We start from the raw sequence: 25463 nt of genomic DNA, 5'->3' as shown, positions 1-25463 counted from the left end.
AACCAACCCGTCACCTGGACGCGAGCTTTAGCACAACTTTTCGAGGAATGCGAAGCTGCTCTCTGCAACGCCACGCTTCTCTCTCATCCTGTGCCAGACGTTCCCTTGGGGCTCTTCACGGACGCCTCTAGCTTCGCTGTCGGCACCTCCCTTATGCAACGTGTAGACAAAACACATGGTGCCCCTTGGCGTTTCTTCTCCAAAAAACTCTCCACTCGGAAGACATCCCCTTCTGCGGCCAGCTCCACTGACACAACTACAACCCCTGCCCAGACGAACTGGCCAGCTTATTAGAGAAAGCTTCTCGGCATATACGAAGCAGTTCAGCACTCATGCCACAGTCTCGAAGCACTGCACCATCTATATTAGCCACAGATCTCTAACCTACACCTTCTCTCAATGCCGTGACAAACTTCTGCCGGTACAACAGAACCAGCTCTAGCTCATTGCTCAGTTTACCATCGACATGCAGCATGTCAGCGGGAAACATAATGTGATCGCCAACACGCTTTCACGTGTGTCAGCTATCAGCTCTTTGCTGATAACAGCTGGTGTCCTCGCTGAGGCTCGGACAATGGATGCCAAACTCCAGAAACTCCTTAAGGGTGGGTCTTCGCTACAGCTGCAACAAGTCCCTATACCTGCGTCGACGACTAACTACTGCAATATGTCCACAGGACAAACCAGGCCCTACATGCCCCCGTCTCATCGCCGTGGCCTCTTAAACCAGCTCTTAAACCTGAGCCATCCCGGCATCTGTGCCTCTACACGCCTTGTGGCTGAGCGCCACGTCTAGCCCTCCATGCAGTGGGGCTGCAGCACCTGGGCACGCTCCTGCACTCAATGCCAATGCACCCAAGTCGCCAGGCACGTCACTTCATAGCCCGGAGCATTCCCTCAGCCTGTCTGGTCAATTTCAACACATCCACCTTGACATCGTAGGACTGTTCCTCTAGCCAGACCTTACTGCTACTGCCTCACCGCCGCCATCAATCAATATACTCGATGGCCTGAGGAATGGCCCCTCAAGAGAATCACCGCGGAAGACGTCGCCTTCGCCTTCCTCACCAGCTGGATCTTTCACTTCGGTCCCCCTCCCCCGCCATGTCACAACCGATCAAGGATGACAGTTTGAATTGCTACTTTTCAGGCTCCTTGAGCCCACCATCGGGTTTGAGCACTTGAGGACCACCAATTTCCACCCTTGTGCCAATGGGATGATCTAGTGCTTCAATCGACAATTCAAAGCAGCCATCATGTGTTGCCCGGACTCAGCCTGGCATCAGGCTATCCCAGCTATTGCCCTAGGTCTTCACGCCGCCTTCAAGCCGAACATTCAGGCTACACCCATAGAGCTCGTGTATGGGGAACCACTCCGTCTCCCAGGCGACTTTCTTGCCGCACTACCATCCAACATCACCGCATCAGATCCCACCGATTTCGTCGCCCGGCTCTGCAGCACGTCACTGCAAGCCTACACCTTTTGTTTTTAAGGATCTGGCAACATGCACACACGCTTTCCTCTGCTTCGACACAGGCCGCAGGCCTTTCCAGCCGCCTTACAGTGGACCCTACCGGGTTGCCCATAGCGACAACAAAAATTTCACCCTGCACGTGAATGGAAAGGATGCCCGCGTTTCTATCGACTGGCTGAAGCCACCATGCATTACTTCCGATGAACCAGGGAACCCCAGTACACCCTCGGGCATCCATCCATAACCACCATCATCGCAGCCCGCTTCAGTCACTACACGTTATGGACATTGGGTACGCTTCACAAATTTTTGCAGGCCCTGAGGGCTCTCCAATCCATGGTGGGGGGTGGTGGTGATGTGGAGACGTGCTCTCTGCTACATTTCTGCGCAGCCTCTGCCTTATCATCGTCTACCCCGGCAAGGCACAACTGCATGCTGCACTCCGTGGCCAATAAGAAACACCGTCATTGCCTAAGACCGGTGACAGGGAAGATACAAAAGCAGGCTGTGTGGCTTGTGAAGAACTGGACGCGTGAAGCGCCAGTATGATCACCTGCTGCAGCTAAGGCAATAAACTGCCGTCCCTTTTCTATGTTGGGATTTGTTCCTCAGCTGACACAACATTCTACAATACCAATCATTTCTGTGGTAGCGGCAGAGCTCCCTCCAGTTATTTTTGTAAGAAACTCTATGGGTTACATTTAGTCTTTGTTTAATGGTTTACTGCATATATGAAAGCCAAGTGAGCATATATACAAGTTCCATTGACTTACATAGAAGCTTGAACTTACTGGCGATGTAGTCTTGAAGGAAACTCTGTTCTTAGTGCAGTGAGCAGAGAGAAAGGCCAGATAGAGAACTTGTGGGCTTTTGAGAACCACGTTGTGCAGCTTCTGTCGCACACAGACATACACCTTGTGGTGGAAGGCCAACAATGGTGGGGGTCCTAATTTTAATACCTCATGCACGTGAGAGGTTAGAGAGAAGCGCCTTACTGCGATTCTGCCGGTGCAGCGTTAGCATCCCGATACCGGTCCACGGCAGTAGTTGATCCCATCGTGGTGGAGCCCGTTTGTCAAGTCGCGTGGGCTCCTCCTCGTCTGTCGTTCTCCAGTTGCCCCTCCTTGCCCTCTTGCTCTTCCGTCTCTGGACGCATGTCGCAGAAAAGGGGGAGGGGGGATGTCGGGGACCTTCTCAAAAATACACGCAGGTGGGAACGTGTGCAGTGCTGGCGGGCTCGATGGCGAGGCAAACGAAGGGGGCGTATGACAAGAGGAGGAGGGGGAAGGGGTGGTTGGGGTTTAGTAGAGGGTAGCAGTGGCATTCGTGGGACGATGCCAAGAGAGCGGGGAACCCTGGAACTTTCTTATTTGAGGTCGCCACGGCGGGGGCGGTGGCATCCCCTCCCTCACACCCCCTCCAAGCTGGGCCAGTCGCGCCCTCCATTTTTGCGTGGAACGGCTCATAACGTGTCTATTTGCGGGTCGGTGGCAGCTCGCAGCGCGCCTTGTGGGCGAACTGTATTGGAGGTTTTTTTGCAAATTGTGCTTGCGAACTCCGAGACCCATAGATTGTGGTCGTGGACACTGAACGCAAGCGCTGTTGTGTCGTCACTGTTGTGTTGTGTTAAGGTTGAGTCGGTGGAAGTCCCTGACGCACAAATTTCACTGGATGTTCTCACAGGGAGTGTAACACGCAGCTGTGGCTTTGCCTTGAGTTGTGTTTTTTTTGAGGCCTCTTCTTGGCACCGTGCCCACTGTTTGAGCGTGTCGCATCTGGACGAGCCCCTTCAACTAGTTGCTCGTCAAATTTCAGCTCGTGAGTATCCGGCATTTAGGGTTGTCGTGGTTGTGTCGTGCCGTGCGAGTGTCCCAGCCTTGCTGTGCCTCCCTTGGAATACGCTGGTGTGAGATCTCTACAGTCCAACCTCAGTAGGGTCTTGTCCACTGTTAAAGTGCACTTCCCTGTGAAGGCACCACTCATGAGTGACTCCAAGATTGGTGTGTGTGTGTGTGTTGCGCATTGCAGGCTCCTAATATCACTGTGTGCCTTACTTGGAAAACACCAGCACGTGAGTTTTCAGCTGCTCGACCCTGCTAGACAGCTGTCCCTTCGAGGAGGGCCCATCTGTAAACATTTTTCGAAAGCTTGTGACTCATCTTGCACCACCTGAACAAAGAACTGGAAGTACGGTCAGACTCTGTTATAACGAACAGGTCAATATTAGGTAATCTAATATACCTAGACTGACCTGTAACAAACTTACGCAAGCTTTTGCGATCCTTTGTTATATAAGAGTGTCATCTCAAGACAATGCATGAAAAAAGTAAGCAAGTCATTAATTGCTGAAGACAAAACTAGGCATAGCAGTTGTGCTTTCAACTGTTACTCATTGTCGCTAAGAATGATGTTCTCGATGCCACATCTGATTTCGCAGTCAACACAGCAAATAATGTTGGCCTTCTTGAACATCAGCAAGTGGACGCCTTAAGTTCAGTAAATCCAATGTCCAGCTCATTATGAGGAGGTTCTGTGTGTTCAACATGGAGAGTAATTAGCTATATTCGGGTTTCTTGCATTCAGCCTGGATTTTTGTATGTGGCATCTGCTACTTGGTAAGCCTTAAAAATGCAGGGTTTGTTCATACCCAGAGCGGTTTAGTTGTCTTCGTACTTTTGGTATCCTTGTGTGCTGATCTGCACAGGATAGCTGGCCAACACAAAATCCACGAGCAACAAAATGAAACGTTGGCTTCAGTGAATAATCGCTTACAACCCACTAAAAAGAAAGTTCTCAAAATAGTAGAACCATCTGAAGAATGGTGCTGATTGTGGAACGATTGTTTGTTTTGCTTACTGCATGTTGTTATTATATACATATATATATATATATATATATATATATATATATATATATATATATATATATATATATAGTACTCGATGATTCAGCTTAATTCCTTGCACAGAGCAATTTGCAGCTAGCTTTTTTTAAAAACTATTTTGCACCCTCACGAGTGATGTAACAATGAGCAGACTTTATTTTCTAATACTGCAGGCAATTGTGACCCAAGCGAAAGACCGCCACACTTTTGGTCATTCCACGTGTCTGGAAACATGGGGGATGTGGAAAGCTTCACAATTAGTTTGATTGGCAAACTCCGCCCCTAACTGCATAATATAATGCATGTGAAATGTTGCCGCAGAGAACCCACTTTAGCATTGAAGGCGCTCGTTGTGCCAGCCATTGGGCTGATGATGCGAGTTTGTGTACAACCGTTGTGTAGTGCCTGACATAAACTGAACTATGCCTGCTTCATCTAACTCCTATTCGTTAGTCGCCTCATGAGAATGCCAAAGCAAGACAGCAGGTTGGATTGTGTGAGGAGGCCTGCAGGTGGGTTACGGAAATCTCAGATGGTTGGCACTGCATGTTAGTACTGGTTAGGAAGCCTTCATGCAAGTCTCATTTTAGGGTGGCGACAACCGTTGTTAGGAGTACCTGATGCCGCTAGCTAGCTTGAGGGGTGAAACTTCCTGTTAAATTTAGCGATGTGGGATGCAAAATGGCAAGAGTCGAGGAGGGCCACGTTGCTTGCAACTGCCATTGACGTGAAAGCAACCAAACCTTTTCAATAAAATTTGGCCTCTGTTGCCAAAGACATATGTGTCTGTGAGCGCAGTACATGGCACGTATACCTTATAGTTCAGCAGGCTAGTAATCACATTCTTTATTAATGCGCACTCAAAAAACACCTACTATTTTATGTGCAGAGCAACGACAGAGCTCAATGCACTTTCACTTGCTTGACTTGACATAATGCTACCGAGCGTGTACCACCATGGCAATGTAATTTATTGCTTTACATGTTTTGTTCGACATGTAATAACAAAAAGTAAATTTGATGCATTCAAATAAAGAGAAAGGCAAAACATATATTGAATGTGTATGTAAGTTTCCTTAATGTAGAGAAATGTAATAAAGTGCTTCCCAAGATGGGTACATGTCAGGATGTAACCAAAGAAGGCAAGAGCACACCGCAATACTGCAATTTCCAACCAGATTGGGGACCAAGATGTCTGCCCACATGAATAGCGGTTGAAATTGTGGTGCTGTTGCCATGCTAAAAACAAGACTTCGCATGTCGACTCCCTAGAACTGGTTTTGGCTCTCGCTCTGAATGTAGCATCCCCTACTCTTCTTTCTTCCACAATGTGACTGGCCAATTATCGTCGTCAGCCTGTGTTAAATCCTGTTTAGATAGAGAGGCTCTCCCACCAGAGTGCATTGCCTAAACCCCTCCTGTTGCAACCGAATCAACCCATGCTGTGCCTGCAACTTTTCTATTCTCATCTTCCGCTGCTTTCAGGTGCTTCGTTTTTCTTAGACCCTTAGTGCGGTAGTCTGATAGACTACATATTGTATGCTATTCAGCTCACAGTAGTGCCGAAGGTATTAAGTGATCCGGTTTCGAACTTACCGACTCTAACAATGATATTGATGACAGGGGATGAGGTGGCAGGAAGTGACCAGAAAAGAGAGAATGGGACTGCCTTCAAGTCTGCTGAGAACTTATGGTGCCTGGTACTTATGTCAGCTTACACGGTTTTGAGTCCGTATGCGTGCGACGAAGGGAAGGGCAATCAGACACACGATATGCGCACTTAATTGTGCATAGTGCTGCGAGATCACCCTGAGCAGAACCGTTCGTTTTTGGGTTTGAGGAAAGTTTATTCTGAACGTTGTTATGCTACTGCTTTCTATTTATCAATATTACAGGTGCTACATTATTTTCAAATTGAGCAACACACAAAGCTTGTATGTTCACATCTTCAGAACAAAACCAATGTGTTTCAGCATCCATGTCAGAATTTCACATGCCGCGTGATGTTGGCACACAGCTTGCAACTTTTGGTGCAGACGCTCATATCCGGCATGAGCTGATATCCGCGCATTTCCTCTTGCAAGACACCTAGAACAGGTGCGTGATGCCATAGCCAGATGCGTGAGATGAGCCCTGTGGGGTTGGGCCTTTAATGTTGGTTGCCAAGTTGGGCAGTTGGAAATGCACAAAAGACAAAGAAGGGGACGTGTAACAAAGCAAGACTTGAAGCAATGCACAGCATGTGGAGAATTCATTCCTCTGTGTGACTGGGCCCTTAATTAATTTGCTTGCCTGGTGTAGTAATTTTCATACCAACGACCACCATTAAGTGGCGTGGTGAAGCTGCTATGTGTGGCACAACTGGCAGGTCGTCCATGCGAAGTCTTCAGTCAGGCAGCGTTTCTGTAGATAAATCGCCAGCTGCAAAAATTAAATTTCTATGTCAAGCCCGGCCTGCCAACCCAATCGATGGTGCACTTGTCGGAAAGTTTCTTACAAGTGCAAGAATGTTGAAAAATGCACCGCACTGTCAGGGTTGCACGGTGGAAACAGTTCATCTTGTCATTTATGGCTTCTTTGTAAACTGAAGCTGCATGTAATGCTACAGGTGGTGTTAAAATGTAGGTTCCAGCACATTGTCTTGTATCAGAGCTTTCGTAAGCTGGTACCCAAGGTTCTTTCGGAGTTGCCTCTTCACAATACACATTTTTGACACTTGAACAGTAGCTCTGGAAGTGCACTTTCAATGGTGGGGGGGGAGAGGAGGAGTAGGAGGAGGCTGGAGCCACCGGGAACCGTCACTTGAGCACAAAGTGGGGTGGGGGGTGGGGGGTGCAACGTTGCTGCCAATTTCAGCGCACTTGTTGCCAGTCATTTGTGCAATTCTTTGGCATGCATACAGCTAGAAGTTTCCCGACTCCTTTCCTGTTTACTATTCCTTCGTTTACTCTCATTGTCACATATGCACCTGCTTGCCTCCAATCTTGTGAACAGGTAGTACATACTCAAGTAAGGGCCGCGCTTGTGACGGAGCCGCACCACGAACTTAGGAACCCCAACTTAGCAAAACCCCAACCCCAATGCTGCGAGAATTCACAGAAACATATAACGCCATGGGCAGGGCAGAGGAAGACGGCTGTATTTGTGCATCCTGCTGAACCAAGCCCGAGTGGCTGCGATTGTGACAGCGGTGAGGACTGGATGAGGCGCCATGAATGTGGCATGCACGCTTGGAACAGAAACGTACATTACCAAAACAATAGTGCTTGCTTTCTGGGGTACAAAAGGATGATGGCGATTACGCATGGCCATAAAAATGAGACCAAAATGGACCGTACTCCGTCAAGACTGCGAGAAAAATGAAACTGTGACCCTTATACAAGTGTATACGGTAGTTGCCAAGATTCGGTGAATATGGCAGCACAGGATTGTGTGTGTGTGTGTGTGCGTGTGTGTGCAGAAGGTAGCAACCTGGGGGCAGTGTATTCACTAGACGTGTCTCTTAAGCACTGTTGCGTTGTTGTGACGTAGGAGGCTGCCACAAGAGCCAAGCAGCAGCAGCTTTCGCCCATGGCGACCACACCCCCCTGCGAAGAGAAGGAGGATGAGTTGTCGCCACTGCCCGTGCCGCCTCAGCGGAGCCGGCGCGGGGCGGTTAGTGCCGAGACCTACTCTGAGGAGGACGCCACATCTTATGTCAAAAAGGTAACCCGGCGCGTCACCGTCTCAGCTGCTCTGGCTCGGGCTTTGTCGAACCTATTTGCAGTGAAGTTGTTATTGGAGCCAGAACAGCCTGAAAAACGTAAATGCCAAGAGTTCAATGTTCGACGTATCCGAGTGAAAAGAATCAGGAGAACTGAGGGCCTTGATAAAGCAAAAGGGATATTAATTGTTACGCTTGATTGAAATGTAGAAATAATATAATGAAGGGGAATGAAAGTAGACAAGAAGGTAGTTACCTTAAGCTGGTGGGAGCTGAACCTACCCCTACCCAATTATGCATTCTGTGCTTCGCTGTTAAGCTCCCAGGGTGGCCGTCCTCTTGTCAGTTTTCTTCAACAAGGGCTAATTTAGTACAGATATATGAATACAGAAGAAAGTTGAAGGAGAGCAAAATGTAGCATCCAGAGTCACAAAAATTACGAGTCAAAGATAACTTTCACTTTGCTTGCATTTTGGAAGTTTGTGCAGCCAGTAACGTGGTTTTGCATGCATTAATGATCATCATCAGATAGACAAAATTGGTTGGCATGGAGCAAGGAACTTGTGTTTTAATGCTCTTTTTGTGGTGTATGTATTGTGCCAAAACACATCGGATCATGATGATGCTGACAGTGAATGTCTCTGTTAGCCATATAACGTCTATATTCCTGCAAACTCAAAATACTTAGCTATCAACTCTGCAGCTACATGGAAAACAGTTCAGTATCTTCTTCACAATGTTCACAATGCCATGCATACTTATTTATATTTTCTCGTGACCATCTTTAATCGGCTAACAAATGCTACACGTTATTGCTCAGTGAAAAACGCACCTTCTTATATCGGAAGTTACTTGAACGGTATCGCTGGTTCTCTTTGTTGCCTATGTTGCCAAGCCTTGTGTAATCAGACTGCATGCGCAATGCAAACAGTGCTGTACTTTTCAGAACTTGGGCAAGCACTATTGATTACACTGGAAGGTTCACTGAGCCATGCATAACAAGTTGACTCGCCTGATCTGCAGATCAGATTTTTGACAATCGGTGCATGTGTTCGTCACTGTTATTCTGCTCGAGTGCAACTTGTTTTCGTGAGCACGAGTTCGTCCAATGAAGAGTTAGTTTTGTGACTCACCCTTGTGGCCACGGGTGTGATTCTTCACCATCAGAACAATGTGACAGCAAAACTTTGTTTTAGGTTTACATTGTTAGCGATGCGGAGGCCCTCACCGGCAGGCATGGTATGCCCCAGAGTGATTGTTGATGATGTGTTTGCACACTGTAGATGGTGCCCAAGGACTATAAGACCATGGCAGCACTTTCGAAGGCCATTGAAAAGAACGTCCTGTTCTCACACTTGGACGACAATGAGCGGAGGTGAGTCACATTCCATGCAGATTGGTGGCTTTGCATTCAACAGTAGTCTAAAGCATTCTAACTAATAATGGTACTTCAAACATTGGCAACATACAGTGTTATGAGCAACTTAACACTTCGAAGGTCCACATAGAAAGCCAGTGGGACTTTGGTTTTACATACATTAAGCCTATTTGTTTAGACTGCTCAAATAAGCATTGGTTCTGTAATGCAAGCATAACAGGAAACTTATTTGCTTGCATAGCTTGCAGCAGCATTGTGCAGGTCTGTGGAGGGCACAGCTTCAACTGATGTGCTTGGTGCAGGAAACATTGCTAAGGAGCGCTTGTTTAACTTTACAGTTTTTACATATTTTACATATGATTCTACATATCAGCCCACATGACTCAAAAGGAGCTGCGAGTCTATTTGAGAATGAGAAATCAATTCATCCCTCTTCTAACCTGCTAGGCATTTCTTAAATGCAGTCTATAAGCTTTCGACACTTAATGTACTTCTGCTCATGAATGTTAATAATCTTCAAACTGTAAGAGCACAAAACTGTAGCAGATTGTGCTCTGCAATTACAGGCTCTGCGCTAAGGTCACAAAATATGTGAACCAATTCACAGTTTCTACATTTGGCCAGGAAGGAATTATGCTGATAATGATTACATTTAAAGGACTTTAATGGGCAGGTGTGAAGTATGGTACACTGAAAAAAAATTAAAAAATCAACTAGTAATAAAGCTAATATAACCTGCACAGTTTTCAACTTTACTGGAAAGACATGGCAGGCGCAACTTATTTGGTAGACATCTATCCATTAAACAATTGGAAGCGCTTTTCGTCTGTATCAGCTGTGGTCGATGCTGTTGGGTGTCTAAGCTTGCTAAACATGTTTCTGGTGCACAGTATGAAACATAAAAAAAGGGGGGGGACAGCACAGAGAGAGGAGCTCCCTGTCTTTTACCAGTCTCCCTTTTTTCGTGTTCCATATTTTGCACCAGAAACAACATGTTCAGCAAACCGACGCAGATCACTACCTTGAGTGGACCATTACTGTTATATTCTGATGATGATCAACACTTTTATTCTGCGTGATTAGGATCTTGAAGAAACCTTTTTTGCGGAGTCATTGTTGCAACAACCTCTTGGTTGCAGCGACATCTTCGACGCCATGTTCCCCGTGGTTCACAAAGCGGGCGAGGTGATCATCCAGCAGGGAGACGAGGGGGACAACTTTTACGTTATTGACCAAGGAGAAGTGGACGTGAGTGGCACATTTTGCAATGGTTGCACTGGCTTTGGATTGGTAATAAATGAGTATTCTGTACTGCTGAAGCAGCCCTAAAAAAGCTGCAGGGCAGGCAACTGTCTTTTGATCAGCAGCCTTGAAATAGCACATTCGCAGACGACGCAAGTAGCCGGTGGTTAACAGATACAGTCAACCTCAGCTTTTTTTTTTTTTTTTTTCGAACTCCATAGGCACCGCAATAACATTTGAAAAATCGGGCAGTTAGAAATAACAAATGCGTGCCTTTTACTGCCCTCAAGGGTCTGAAATAGCTCTGAAGGCCTGCCAATACAATGAATAGGTGTCTCGCTCGTGCTGCGACAGGAGACGGCAGCTGTGCGCATGTATAATTAAAAAAAACACAGTATATATAATGACCAAATTTTTTAGCATTCAGGCATCCTGGCATCACTGCCACGTAGCCCACAGAGCCAATGTATAAGGGCATCTGAAGTTTTGCATCTTGAAACCCTTTGCCATACAATTTTCCAGACTTTTTGCCATGACTGCAGATCCCAAACGGCAATAATCGAAGCTACCACCGCCGTCATTTCATCTTGCAGCATAGAATGTCTGACTGTATGTTGCAAGCCCCAGCACACTGCCTCAGAGATTTTTCAGTGCACCATGGGTGGTGCATAATCTCGGAGTTAGTGCAAGCAGTAATGTCATTGTTTTTTGTTTCTTTCGCTATCACAAACATCTAGTTTTACGAGCCTTCGGTGACGCAGCTGCTAGTATTTCAAACATAAAAACTTTGAGGACGCTTAAGCTTCGCCTTTAAGAGTAGAACGTGACAGCATAAAAAAATCCCTGTCGGCTACTCACACCTCCCAGCAACTGCAGCTTACGTAACCATAACGTTTACCGGGACACGCTGGCGGCGCACGCCATGCACGAATGAGAGCTTTACGGTAGAAATGTGGCCTTTTGCGTGGGCTTATCCAGAGTATAGTGCAAAGCCGCACCAAAGAAGTTGCATCATTTTCAGGTTTCCGTTATTATTTTGCACTTTAATATTTAAGTCCGTGAAGATTTAACACAAAAGACACGCGCTGTCGGTGTTTCGTTTCATGGCATTTGTTCGTGGGCTGTCATTCTCAAAATTCCGAGGAATAACTTTGTGAAGAAATGGTGTGGCAATATAACCCGCATATATTGCATGTCATATAGCAAGGTGTGGCATATACATATACTTAAATATATACGGAGATTTTCGTTCATGCGACACTGACACCAGATTTTCTGCAACACAAGGCCCTTAATGCTATCATGTTAAAATATTCTAAGGGGGCTGTTCTTTACCAACACTGTCTGAAACTAGGCTTCTTACGTGGCCTTTAGAGGTGGACATTAAACGTGTTCAACTTAAATGGATGTCAAAGAAGAGCAGTAAGATGTATTAGTGGATTATGCTTTTGAAATAGTGAGGGGAGCCCTGGTAACCCAGAAATGATGCAAAAATGAGACTGGCCATACCAGCTTGCTGTGACGTCATGAATTTTGACAGCGCCTACTAAAGTCTAGCAAATATTGTAACAGCGAAGGACTGTTGCATTGCATTTTAAAGGAGCCAAAGAATTCACCTAGCAAGCTTAAAAACTTTTCTCGCACCAAAACAGCCGAAATACAAGGGAGTACTTTGAAGTTCACTACATCAGACTGACATACCAGGACTTGGGTTTGGAAGTGAAGTTATATTTTCTTTGCTAAAATTCAACTCCTTGTCAAATATACTATAGATGGATAAATTGTTCTTGCATTGCTTAAGAGGCACTTGTGTTCATCTTCCCTTTCAGTACGTGTTGGCTTTTGTTGCACTAATTCCCCTCTTTGGCTTTACTGCCAAATGAATGAAAACATAGTTTTGATAGAGCACATAGCCAGTCTAAACTGATGGAGTATTGTCACTTTAATGTGGACCTCTTTGTAAGAAGTCATAAAAATGCAGCTTTAGCCTTACGGAAGTTTTGGTTCCGCAATGCTCCTTGATACTAACTTTGTTTATGTGTCTGTGATATTTATTTGAACATTGCCCAACTCCTCTGGCTACTGGAGTGCCCTCTCGTATTTCCAAGGTTCCTTGCCACCTTGATAATTAATTGCAGGCGTTAGTACTTTATCATACATCCATTAAAGGAGCTGCAGGTCTACTCACTATCAGCAGAGTTTCACCACAATACATCAACTCTGTATCCTGTAGAGATTGTTACCTAGTACATTTATAAGCTTAACCTCTGGTGTGACACCCGAAGTGGGGTTTCACTGCTGGTTATCTTCGCTAGAACAAACTGGATGGACAAAGGGTGATGCGGTAAAGTCTAGATGAGCTCTCGACAGCCAACACCATGAAATCGGCCTTTCACTCACCCTGGTTAATGCAGTCTCTCTCTCTTTCTAGGTATACGTCAATGGACAGCACGTCACCACAATCGCGGAAAACGGTAGCTTTGGAGAGCTAGCCCTCATTTATGGAACGCCTCGGGCAGCTACAGTCAAGGTATGTCACGTGTCGTGTTCATAGCTTAGTTTGCTCACGCACTTATTACCTTAACGGAACACTGGGCTACTGAAGATGCAGGCGTGAGCAGCTGGCATTGGTGGCATCACCTGGTGAAGTAACGCTTAACGAGAGAGGGTACAGTGGCATTATTGCAGTGATCTACGATATTCTGCTTAACTGCTGTTGTAAAGCGTTATTGTTTTGGTTTTTTCCTTCGGTGAAAACATTCACGTAACATGTTTCAAACACATCATAGTTGGACGAACCGTCAATAGATGTCGCTACCAGCAGTGCTCCAGCGGCGCGGTATTCCGTAAAGAGTAATAGGTTTACAGACAAGCTACTACACTCTGTCACTACTTGTGGTTTGCGTAACACATAAGAACTGCACTTGTTACTAAGTTCAAAGAGAGTGAGAGAGCATTCATATTATTGATTGAAGAGAGGGTGCAGGCATTTTAAAGGCCTTGCAGCATTGCAGGCACCCTAACTATCGAATTGGGGCTGTAGGTTTCATCAATTGAGAGTATTAGAGGAAGGAGGGAATCTGGATTCATAGAAGCACTTGCCATTATGCAAAATAACTTGCATGTACCACCCTGTTAAAATAATTATCTGCACATCTCGCTTCCTTTGGAGCTACTTGTTTCCTTAAATTTGGCCCGGTGAAATTGAGTACTGTAGCTGTGAAAACAAATTTCACTGCCATGTTTAAGGCTTTCTACGACGGCAAATCGGAAAGACTTTGACCCTATATTTTTTTAGCCAAACTATGGCTGTAAATGCGAAGTCAACACATCCATTCCCAGCGGTGGACCTCTCCTGGACCGGTCTGACCTTATCTGCCGGTAGCTCCGCCGCGCGGTGCTGCTGTCAGTTGTTGAAGATGGCGGTTGTGCTTCACACGTCCACGGCGTACGAGCAATGAAGTGCGATTCGTTTTCTATAGAGCAAGGGATGAACGCCCATCGAAATCCACAGGGAAATGGAGCCGGCATATGGGGAAAGGTGTCTCGCTTTGAGAAGTGCGAGGTGGTGGTGTTGCGAGTTAGCAAAAGGCCGTGAAGTCCGACGGTGGTTCTACAGTAAGCCAGACAAATTCTATCACGGGGACATCTCAAGTTTAGTGCTGAACCGGAACAAATGTCTGAACCGGTGTGGGGACTGTGGAAGATTAGTGTAAGGCATGTAGAATAGTATGTATAATTGTAATTACCTGTATGTGCCTTATCTTGGCGAACAAAATATAGGGGCAAAGACTTTTTCGCCCTCGTGTTAGGAACCACGCATGAAGCATCTGGTTCTATGCTGTTTTGCAACTCTGTCGCAGTGATTTGCTGCCAGATTACTTCTGTTTTATTCTGGACTCAGTTGTTGTGCCATTGTCGCAGGCCAAGACAGACGTGAAGCTCTGGGCCATTGACCGAGACACGTACAGAAGAATTTTGATGGTGAGTTGATGGATAAAACAGCCCTGTTTCTCACTATGCAGTCTGGTGCATCTCAGTCTCAAGTCGCATTGGCTTACGCCTCTAATTTGCGTTCCAGGGAAGCACCATCCGCAAACGCAAGATGTATGAAGAATTTCTTAGCAAAGTCTCCATTTTGGGTGAGTGTGAGTTGGCTTTCTTCTAAGTAAATTTATTACCTATGACGTGCTTCCATACAAGAATTCCAAGTTTCAGACAATTGATGTTCTGTTTGATAACGATAATGTTGCGTTTGCTACTAAACTTATACGGCCTGTGATAAACGTAAAGGTAAAAGCTGGCCACGGCCTTCCTTGCATTTGCTCACGGTTTCATGCGGTCTCCCATTTTTTCTAGTTAAATTGGATCATCGTAATATTCAACTAGGGAATTATTTTTCTTTAGTCATCGCCCATATGAGGTGGGACGGCACAGCTTTGCAACTGCAGACAGTTTAAGACGTTCAAAGTACCGTGTGGTGGTATTTGCGTCAGAATATTAACCCTTTTGTGGTGTTTTGTATGACAGAGAGCCTCGACAAGTGGGAGCGACTCACAGTGGCTGACGCGCTCGAGCCTGTCACATTCAACGATGGCGACATCATTGTGGAACAAGGCATGCCCGGCGACGACTTCTTCATCATTGAAGAGGTGAGCAGCCTCGCGTACCTGCAGCACGCTGCATTACCCGTATGCGAGCGACCTCGTGAAAATCGTGGCTCTGGCCCGCGCCCTTGCATTTCGAAACATTATCGTTTTGAAATTAGCCTCACTTGGCTGTTCTTTAACGTTTTCTTCATTCTCTCTGCAGGGTTCAGCATCAGTGTTGCAGAGACGATCTGAGAACGAACCACAAGAAGAGGTTGGCAGGCTTGGCCCCTCTGATTACTTTGGTACGTGCCGCTGGCCCTTGCTCTGTTTGTGTTAAGAAGTCCGACGTGGTCAGTATGTGTCACTGGGCACGCATTTTTCCTTGAAGAAATTCATGCCTTTTTTTAATTCCAATAGCTTCAGGTGTAATGCTTCTTCCTTCTGTGGTGTCAGGCTGTGCTTTGTTCTCTGTGTTTTCAGCATCCAAGTAGAGCGAGCATCGGTGGATGATGTTAGCGGAGCAGCTGGGTAGAGCTTGTATTCTCAGGCAAAGGTTGATGTACTCTCTTCCAAATTCTACTTGGCACCGTTTCTCAGTGGCGATGATGCTCTGCTGTTGAACACGAGGGCGTGGGTTTGAGTCCCAGTGACAGCAGTCGCATTGCAGTGGCGACGCAATGCAAAAAACGCCCATCTATCATGCTTTTGGATGCATGTTAAAGAACCATAAGTGGTCAAAATATAGCCTGTGCTAATCTATCACTCGTAACGCGCCGTGCATTTTTGGGCACATTAAGCCTCCCCATATAGTTTTTCATCCTTCCAAGTTTTTAACAACCCTCTATTAGAAACTCAACCTTGACTCCAGAAAGGGGAGGGCAGTGCCACTTCTAGACTGAACAGTAGTTTAGCAGAATGCGTTGTTGGGCAAGTTGGTTCATTGTATTTGGAAAGATTGGATGCGCTTTGTAGACGATCACAAGGAAGAAGGAATTGCTCCTGTCCTGTCTTCTTCCATGTGATCGTCTACAAAGCGCATCCAATCTTTCCAAATAGACTGAACAGTAAGCACTCAGTCAACCTTGTTGCTTCCACACATCTTCGACGGCTTTCTCTCGCCTGTAATGCAGCTCATCTGAAGTCTGGAACAGCCGAGCCAGGTTGTGGTCTTTTCTGAAGGAGAGGTTGGCAATGTTAGTTTTGTTGCAGCTTAGTTTGTAGCATGAAAAAAATTTGTTAACGAAAACAAAAACAGAAGGGACAGAAAAGAGGGTTTTGTCCTGTCCGCTGCTGTTCTATGAAAATTTGTTTCCCGTGCTAGTAATTGTGTGGTCTTGTGACTGTAATAAGGAACCTCATAACTTACTTAGTTCTCACTGAATATCGCCCCTAGCAGTACAGTAGCTGTGTGAGGGACTCGCTTGTTGACCTACACTGTATTAGCAGACGGCCCCTGTTCATAATTGCCTGGCATGTTTTTTGTAATTGCCAAGTATTCAAGCAGTACCGAGAAGGAAGTAATGTCATGCACGTATTCTCATGCAACCCCGTCTACATTGCAATGGACATAATTTTTCACTCCTTTTCAAGTTTAACTTGGAAACGATTACGGCAAATATTAATTCCAGATATGAAGTGGCTTAAGCATATTTTTTGTTGTCTGCCTTCTCAGGAATTGGTGTTGACTGTTGTGTTTTCACGAACAATAAAAAACACCCACAAAATGCTTCTTTTTTAGCAATGGTGAGTTTACATGAAAGTCCAGGCAATGCTAACTTACCACATGATGGTTCATTCATCGCTGCGTTTACGCAAATAAAGGCTGTTCTGTGAAGCTATTAATAGGAGTTTCACATATGTTGTCGGATATAGGGAATCATTTGCTATGTTTTGGGCAGATTTTGAGGCAGTGGTAAGACAGCCCCCCCCCCCCTCTAACGATTGTCAGAGAGCATGAGAACTCACTTGTACAGTTGTAAGAGTTGCTTGGTTTGGCATACGTCATCTATAATATTTTCTTATACGACATGAAAAGAGGAGATATTTTCATTCTTCACATACATGGACATTTAACCATGTTCATCTAAAAAAAAAAGTGTTTTTCAATTTCAAAGCATATAATTCAATAAAACTTGGTGCTGGGCTAGTTGGTGATGCATTCTTTAAAACTGATGGTAGCGCTAAAAGGGAAGAACACACGGTGAAAAGAGGACACAATGACGAGGGAACGAGAGATGGTAGCACTAAAAGGGATGAACACACGGTGAAAAGGGGACACGATGATGAGGGAACGAGCGTTCCCTCGTCATCATGTCCTCTTTTCACCGTGTGTTCTTCCCTTTTAGCGCTACCATCAGTTTTAAAGAAGGCATATAAGTTGATAGTATGAACCAACTTGATGAGCAGTTTTGTCCCCGTTCTGTCTCTGGGTCCACGATGGACGTAAGCACTCCTCTTGACATGTTCCTTAGCCACCAGTCTCTACCCGCATGCAGGTGAGATCGCGCTGCTGCTGGACCGGCCGCGGGCGGCCACAGTGGTGTCGCGTGGGCCTCTCAAATGTGTCAAGCTCGATCGGTCTCGCTTTGAGCGCGTCCTGGGACCCTGCGCCGAGATCCTCAAGCGCAACATGACGCACTACAATAGCCTCATATCCCTCTCGGTGTAGGGAGGCAATGACCCGGTGAGTAGTCGTGTAACTTTTCGAGCTTCCAGAAAAGCCTACGGAGGAACCTTGCCAAGCAAACCACTACATTCTTGTTGTTGGCAGTGGGACCTCAAATATGGTAATGCGAGGGTAGACTTATTGAGGCTGCAGAACTTAAGGACTTTGCTGTCACTGTTCTGGCGGAATCTCATTGTGCACGCCGCTATTGCAGCAAAGCCAAGGGGAAAACGTGTGCAAATACTTGTAGAATTGATGTGTAGGGGTGTTTATCTTAATGTTTCTGCCCGATTCTTTGGAGGAAGCTTTAGCTCAGGCCCAACTCCGATGTCGCCTATTCAAATACATGTAAAATGCAGAAACACTTTTCTGGGATAACCCCTGGGCTGATTTTAATCAAATTTGTTGCATATTAGAGAGAAAGTTAAGGTCCATGACCGTCGGAAGCAAATGTTTTATTTAGGGCCTTAATTTTTTTTTTGCAAAGATCTCTTAAAAAGTTTAAGTAAAAAAAAAAGCCGGAAGCCCGTAGTTTTTACAAGTTTGTCCCTCTGCATCAAAAACAGATATCACTATTCTGTAAACTGCATCTGTTAAGGCATCAAAGGTGGACAAACTTCATATATAAATTTACAGCTTATGTGAATTTGTTGCAATGTTTAAACTGGTTTTGCAAAAGTCATACTTGCATAAGAACGGTATATTGCAGAGCGTTGTGTAATAGATTCATTTTGTCCGCTTTAGAGGTACTATTAGAAGCTGTTTAGAGAATCGTGGTATTTTTTTTCTGCTGAGTTAGAGTTGTCAACTTCATAGTTTTGTTTTCAGAAAATTTGTTATTTTGGCTATATTTATAAAGTTAGCCAGCTTAAATAAATAATTAGCTTCTAACAGTCACTAGAGTTTGACCTTTTCTTTTAAATGCTACAAACCTCACCAAATTTGGTGGTGTGGTTGCCGAGAAAGACGATTTCTCCTTTCCCATGTATTTAAGATAGGAGTCCCCGAGCTAAAGCTTTCCCTTAAAGGAATACTCATTTTCTACTAGCAATTTTTTTTGCATTAAACGAAGGCCCAAGCCCTGTAATCCTTAGAAACAAATACTGACTAGTGCCAGAGCGTCCTAAATAATGTACAATCGACTACTGTCAATTTGACCCTGATGAGACCTATGAAATTGGTCGAATTATCCAGTGGGTCGAATTAAACAAGATATAGAAAAAAACACCAAAGCACACAGGTAACTTATTTGGCAGTAATTGCCTGATTCTAACGCGTCCCTGAATCAAACGCGAGCCCACTTTCTATGTGTCCAAAGTAGTAACCTAACATAGGAATGATATTTGATCTCCTAAACATAGTGTAAATCTAATGCGCACCCAATATTTTAGCAAGGAAAATGGGAAGCGGTCTAACTCGTGTTAAACAATGGTGATCCAGTTTTTAAAGTCAGCTTCACCGCAATATATCTGCGTTGTGCTGTAAAGCATACAAATGCCACAAAGGCAGTTTTTGTTTCATATATGACTGCACTGCAAAGACAATTTTTGGCCCAAATTTCTTCGAAACAAAAGGTGGCCGTTTGAATCCAGTAAATACCACAAACAGACATTCTGGGCTACAGTTATTATGATGTCATGATGCACTGGTTCGCTTCGTTGCAGTGAGTGCTGTCATAGGAAAGGCACACCTTTGTTTAGTTTTTTAATTAGCAACACTATCGTAACTAGTCTTGTTGCTACACAACATCGGCAAAGTTTCTTACTTTGTGCCAAGGCGTCACAATTGTATCGATGGCTTCGTCAAGTCCAGCATTTCAAAACGACTTCAGGATCATAATAAGTGTGGTCTTTTCACCCGAGAGAACCATCTGGTAAAGTTTCTACAAGTTTAGATGTGCGTGTCAGTCCTCCTTGAAGGCACTGCATGGCATCAATTATATGTGCAAGAACGCGTCATGTACACAAAACGGGTCACCATAGCGTTACTTCCTTATATGACACACAGTCAAATACAGTTCAAGATAGAAAAAAAAAAAAAAGGAGACAATTCTGCTTCAATGTTGCAGTATATATTGAAACAGATGGAGAGTGGCTAAGTGAACTTTGTCATTACTGAAGTTGCTCAAACTGGTTTGTCGAAAACAGTATAAACTCTGCAAGTTGGCACTGATTCATGTTTGAAGGTAACGTGATGATCCAGTGTGGTTGTTCTGTCTTTCTTTACTTCTGTGCTGAGGCGCGATCAGAGATCGTTATTTGGAGCGCGCATTCAGTTTCGCCAAGCGCGACTGACCTAGGCCAATTGTGCGTGGCGATACTGAACGATCTTCGATCGTGCCCCTGGTCTTCGTGCCACCCCTGAAACATCAAATTGCTTTGCTAGATTTAAGTGTAACACTTTCTTTGTGGTGCACAGATATATTAGTTAAACCACATTTAAAAAGATCAGTGCCAGAAATGCTGGCATTGTAGAGTACAGTTATATGGCTATGCCAGTGTTTTTGAGGGCTGCAAAAGTGAAGTGAACAGTACTAGAAGTTGAGGCCTTGCCATAAGTTGTGTCTTTTCTTTTTCTTTCCTATTCCTTTACAGATATCTGGAGGCTGTTTAACAGGGAAAAAAAAAAAAAAAAAGAATCCAGGAAAAGGTAGCAAGTGGCATCGCAGAAGAACAGAAGTTGCCAACCTGTTTTCTCACTTTTGCAAAATGGCTTAAAAGCACCAGAAACCATGCTGCGTCCCTGAACTCCTCGTCGTCTGCAAACTTTAGTGCTGCCTGCTTCTTCCTTGTTTATCCGCCCTGCCTTCGAACCAGAACTTTCCCCACTTCGGTGTGTCATCGTGCGACTAGCTGATGTCGTGAGGGCTTGAGAGATGCCGGGCGTGACTTGCTTCTCAAAATTATTTTCCCTGCATGCTTCTACGTGTTATATTGGCTACACGGTAAGCCAAGACGTGGCGTGAGTCACAGGTCATCTTTAGCAGTGTGCGCTGAGAGCAGCAACTTTGGGTTCATATCCTGCTGTCAGTATTCTGCCTTGAACTTAGAACATGGGCATCACTGTGCTGTGAGGACAGCGTTGTCAGAAATTCAAGAACTGGCTTGCTTCGGTTTGCTGGCACATCGTTTTCCTAGAATTACAAAAATCAGGAATAAGGGCTTGTATCGGCTTGGGTAGTGGCTACTCTGCGGCATGTGTGCAAATGCACAAGTCACTCCTGTGTGCGTATAAAATTGTCGGACTCCGATAGCTTGCGCTACGTCAACAGACTGTGCTGTGCGACAAAGAATTATTGCTACTGCGTGGCTGAATATTTCGCGGGCGTGAACTTCCACCCACTTTCCCTTGCATTATTCTTTTCCCAACCTTGGATGGCCACATGAAAGAGCTCAGATTGGAAGAGAAGGTTCAGAAAGAGGAATTAGTGGAAAAGACAACGGTCAAGTACCCTCTTTCACCAGCTGCAGCATTTCTTTTCATTCGCACACTTTCCTGCAACTTTCGCTGTTTCCTCAAATGATTCTGCTGCTGTCGTTTTACTTGTACATAGAACTAGCTTCTGTATATGTTCTTGAGGCAGGCACAAAAAGATGGCTTCCACGGCCTTTGGGAAGTTTGTCATCTACGGAGAGAATGGAATCTGTTTTTTTTTTTTTGTTTTCCTCCTCCAAAGGAGCAGGTCAACTACCCCCTTTTTTTATTTGCTTTGCATGTGCTTGTTTTGTGCCCCCTTTATTTCTCTCGTGTGCATGTGTGCGTGTGAGTGCGGAGAAGACAACCAGTTCTCCAGAGCTTCTTTTACCTGCATTGCAAGCTGCAGCCAGCCTTTTTCATGTGCACTTCCTGTCGTTCTAGGCAGTGGCCAGTTGTGTTTTAGATTTCCACTTAGTGACTCTAGTCATGGTTGTCCCTTTCTCGTGTAGTGTGGTGTCGGCGCGCGTTGTCACTGGCACAGAGCAAGAAATATGTAGGAGAAGAAACTTCCATTTGACACTGGCGTGAATGGGCAAGCGAACTGCTAAACGTTTTCCTCCTTTTGTGGTGCCAGTTTGTTTCTCAAGGGTCTGCTTTGAGCTGTCTGTCTACACCTGAAAGGGCGTACTATAAATGGGTTAACACCTTACAGGGTTAAAGTTCACACACATTATATAATGGTGGAGCAGCATTTTGAAGAGGGAAAGAAAGGAAAACGCAAGAAGAGGCGTTGAAGGGGAAGCATTGATGGAAGGCACTTTGTGACACAAGTGTGGGCTTGCAACAACATGCCCCGTTGTGATGGAGTGAATTGTCCGATTTTCAGTCACTAGGTCACTTTAGCGCTGACCCAGCGCATTTGTGACATTATGTGGCGATGCTTGTGAATGGATCTCTCCTCCTAAATTATTCTTGCCTGGTGGTCGTTATTTAAGGGAGTGGCTTTTCCATGCCCCCTAATGAAGGACCCATCGTGGAAGTCCTTTGTGGCAGTGATCTGTGGAAGCTGTCTCGGACTCGACCAGCACCTCTGGTCTGGCTCTACTGGGCAGCTCACATCGCCCCCGCCGGTGACACCGCAAACTTTGTGCCTAGTTGCTTTTACTGAAGGCTCAATCGACCAGCCATAGTCTGCTTCAGCACACCAAAATGTTTTTGTGTGCAGATAGCTGTGTCTAGTTTAGTCGCACAGTGTACGAGGGAACTGGTTTAGTTAGCCGTCTGTGAATTTTTCTTTTTGTACCTCTGATAATGGTCACCTAGATGCAGTAAACGCGTCAAAAGCAATCTGTTATCCAGTGTTTTTGTTTTAGTGCACACGGCATTTTATCAAGGACGTTAGCTTTTGTAGCGCAGATGCAATTTTATTCCTGGAAAAATGCACACCACCTCCATGCCATGGAGGAAAACGCTAGCCGATGTCCTTTCGGGCAGCGCAGTACGTGTGCCCCGTGTTGTTAGCCGGGTGAATGACGTCCTGGTTATTTCAGGGTAGCAGGGCCATACAGTGCGTCGCTGTGCATTGTCGCAAAGGCGTGCCCTTTGTCGCCCTCGAATTAGCTGCTAGTAGTAGTGCCGGGGGCTGCTGCCACTGTCAGCATTGTCAAGAATAGCACGCCCTTTCCGTCATCTCCAGAGGAGTCTTTGGTACTTAAAGAGATCCCGTGGCATAGCGTTTGTGCTGTCACAGAGTAACTGCGAAGCAATTAGGGTTGTCAAGGAGGGGCAAGCTTGGCTGACATGCCGATGGAAAATGCGTTCTTCGCATTTGCGTTCTGGACAGAATGAAGAATCTGACAATTTCAGCATTTGAGGGTGGCACCAGCAAAGTCTTCAACATCTGGCAAGCGGCTCCCTTCTTTCCTTTTTTTTTTTTCTGGACGACGCACACCGAGGGTCCTCGCTGCGTGGTCTCTCTCTCTCGCAAATGTGTTTCCAGTGACACCGCATTTCTGACAAGCTAACGGCAGTCCTGTGAGACAAGATTTGTACTGTCCATGTGCAAGCGTCTGTGATGGGAAAGGATTCGGAGTTGCTTCTACGCGTCTTGCAGCCGGTGATATGCATGGCTGGCTCTGAATTTGCAGAAGCATGTAAGGGTCTCATCATAAATTATTACAGCTGCAGCTAATGATCCAACCTGCTTGTAAGGATTGTCATTGGTCACCTCGGAGCAGTGACGGCATCGGCCACTTGCCTCTCAGCGATCTGTGAACAGTGTTTTGAAGGAACATCTTGCTTGTCGACAATCTTCCTGTTTTCCTTGCAACTTTTTTTTTTTTTTTTTTTTTTTGTCAGACGGTCGGCAGACTTCCTGGTGCAGCTCAGATCAGAGTACCAGACAAGAGCCATGCATTCCACTGGCTGCAACATGGGTACATGCTTTCGATTGGAGTTTTGTGTAGATGCCCCCCGAGACCTATCCTGTCAGCAGCGGCGCAGTGTTTTTATCGTTGAAATGTGCGCTTACTCCCATTTCTCTCGTCTCTTTTTTTTATATATACGTGTGTATACATTTCTTGCGCGCCGTTCAGTGTTTGAAAACGTAGTCTTGGCTTTTTGCTTTATCCTGGTGCAATCCTCTCTCTCCCACACCCGACCCTGTATGTTGCAAAGCCCCTGAACAGCTTTTTTTTGGACAAATGTTCGGAGACATGCAGAACATTTTCTTGTTAGAGTAAAGAAACAGAAGTGGTATCAATAAAACAATTGTTTGTGACTAGCGGTGCCTTTCTTTCGTAAATGTGTGGCACGATTTCAGTTCCGAGGACTGACATGCACATCAAAGGAACATTAAAGAGCAAAATAATTTGAGTTGCACTACACAGTAAATTACCTTTCCACAATACCAAAAGAAGAAAGCCACTTCTAAGAGGAAGCTTTAGCTCGGGGACTGCCATCTATGCAGATGAGAACGGAGAAATCGGGTTTTCTCGGTAACCACTGCACAAATAGGTTAAAGTCTAGTGATTTTAACGAGCTGGATTTTTTATTTAGGCTGTAAACATTTGTGAAAATTAAAAGATCGCTGAATTTCAAAAAACGAAGCCACCACATTTCCAACTCTGTAAGTTGGCAACGAAAATTAATTTCTCGATTCTGTAAACTGCATCTTGAGACATGCAAAAGGGTTTCAACCTTCAGCTGGAACTTTTGACGACTTGTGCACTCCTTGAAGATGCACATCTAAAGCAGACAAAATTGATGCATTATACATGGCTCTCCAATGTAATGCTAAAAATTTGGAGGATGCTTAAGCTTCGCCTTTAAGAGTGGAACGCGATAGCATTCAAAGATCCCCGACTGCTTCTCGTGCTTCCCGGCAACTGCAGCGGATACGACCGTAATGTTTACCAGGAAACGCTCGCGGCGAGTGCTATGCACAAAGACGGCTTTCTGGTAGAAATGCATCTTGCATGGGCCGTGATGCGGCGGAGGCGAGCACCATCTGGAAGTGTTTCAAGGAAGCGGGCACGCCGCTTCTAGACTCGGAGATATTTATGTACTGGCGTGCGGAAATTGTGGAGGCCGTCTCCGATCTATACATTGTAGAAACGCTGGAAAGGAGACTTGAGCTTTCACATAACAGAATTGGTTTTCCGTATATTCAAATTACAATCCGAGAGCTATCGTGTCTGTAGGTTGTGTGTAAGCCGTATGATTTTTCCACGTATTTTAGCTTGAGAAATTAAATTCGTTCAGTCAGTTCTTTGCATCGCATGGAAAGCCTGCGTACACGCAGTTCGAAAATATTTTTGCCGTAACGTTCGATGTGGGATTCCGACACCGACACTGGATTTTCTGTGACACTGGCTCAGCGCTATCGCGTTCATATGCGAGAAGGACTTTTGCAAAATCCTCATAAGCATTACAGTATATCCACATAAGTTGTTAATAAATATATAAAATTTGTGCGCTGTTACGGATGTAGTTCACAGAACTGCGATACCCGTGTTTTAGTGATGATTTTAGTGATTTGTAAACTATGCGCTTTTTTTTTTCTTTAGGCATGCCAATTTACAGCAATTATCCTAACCATTTCAGGCT

The 25463-nt window shown here is 45.3% G+C and overlaps 1 protein-coding gene and 1 long non-coding RNA gene across 4 annotated transcripts in view; one reads left to right on the top strand and one right to left on the bottom strand.

Annotated features, from left to right (window-relative positions):
- Positions 1–24138, top strand: part of Pka-R1 (protein kinase, cAMP-dependent, regulatory subunit type 1) — a 31990-nt gene extending 7852 nt beyond the window's left edge. For all 3 annotated transcript variants that reach the window (XM_050173961.3, XM_055067833.2, XM_050173960.3), the window contains exons 2-11: positions 7891–8064; positions 9346–9437; positions 10580–10688; positions 13114–13212; positions 14607–14666; positions 14764–14824; positions 15213–15334; positions 15495–15576; positions 17770–17957; positions 20534–24138. In XM_050173961.3, coding sequence (XP_050029918.2) covers positions 7891–8064; positions 9346–9437; positions 10580–10688; positions 13114–13212; positions 14607–14666; positions 14764–14824; positions 15213–15334; positions 15495–15576; positions 17770–17942 — 972 coding nt within the window. In that variant the 3' untranslated portion in view covers positions 17943–17957; positions 20534–24138. The remainder of the gene's footprint in view (positions 1–7890; positions 8065–9345; positions 9438–10579; positions 10689–13113; positions 13213–14606; positions 14667–14763; positions 14825–15212; positions 15335–15494; positions 15577–17769; positions 17958–20533) is intronic.
- The window catches only part of LOC129383369 (uncharacterized), a 90057-nt gene continuing 70594 nt past the window's right edge, over positions 6001–25463 (bottom strand). Inside the window, exon 3 of the long non-coding RNA XR_008611276.2 lies at positions 6001–6780. This is a non-coding gene — a long non-coding RNA (uncharacterized lncRNA). The remainder of the gene's footprint in view (positions 6781–25463) is intronic.

The sequence above is a fragment of the Dermacentor andersoni genome, chromosome 8, assembly GCF_023375885.2.
Source record: "Dermacentor andersoni chromosome 8, qqDerAnde1_hic_scaffold, whole genome shotgun sequence".
Taxonomy (NCBI): domain Eukaryota; kingdom Metazoa; phylum Arthropoda; class Arachnida; order Ixodida; family Ixodidae; genus Dermacentor; species Dermacentor andersoni.
This window is presented reverse-complemented; position numbering and strand designations above follow the sequence as displayed.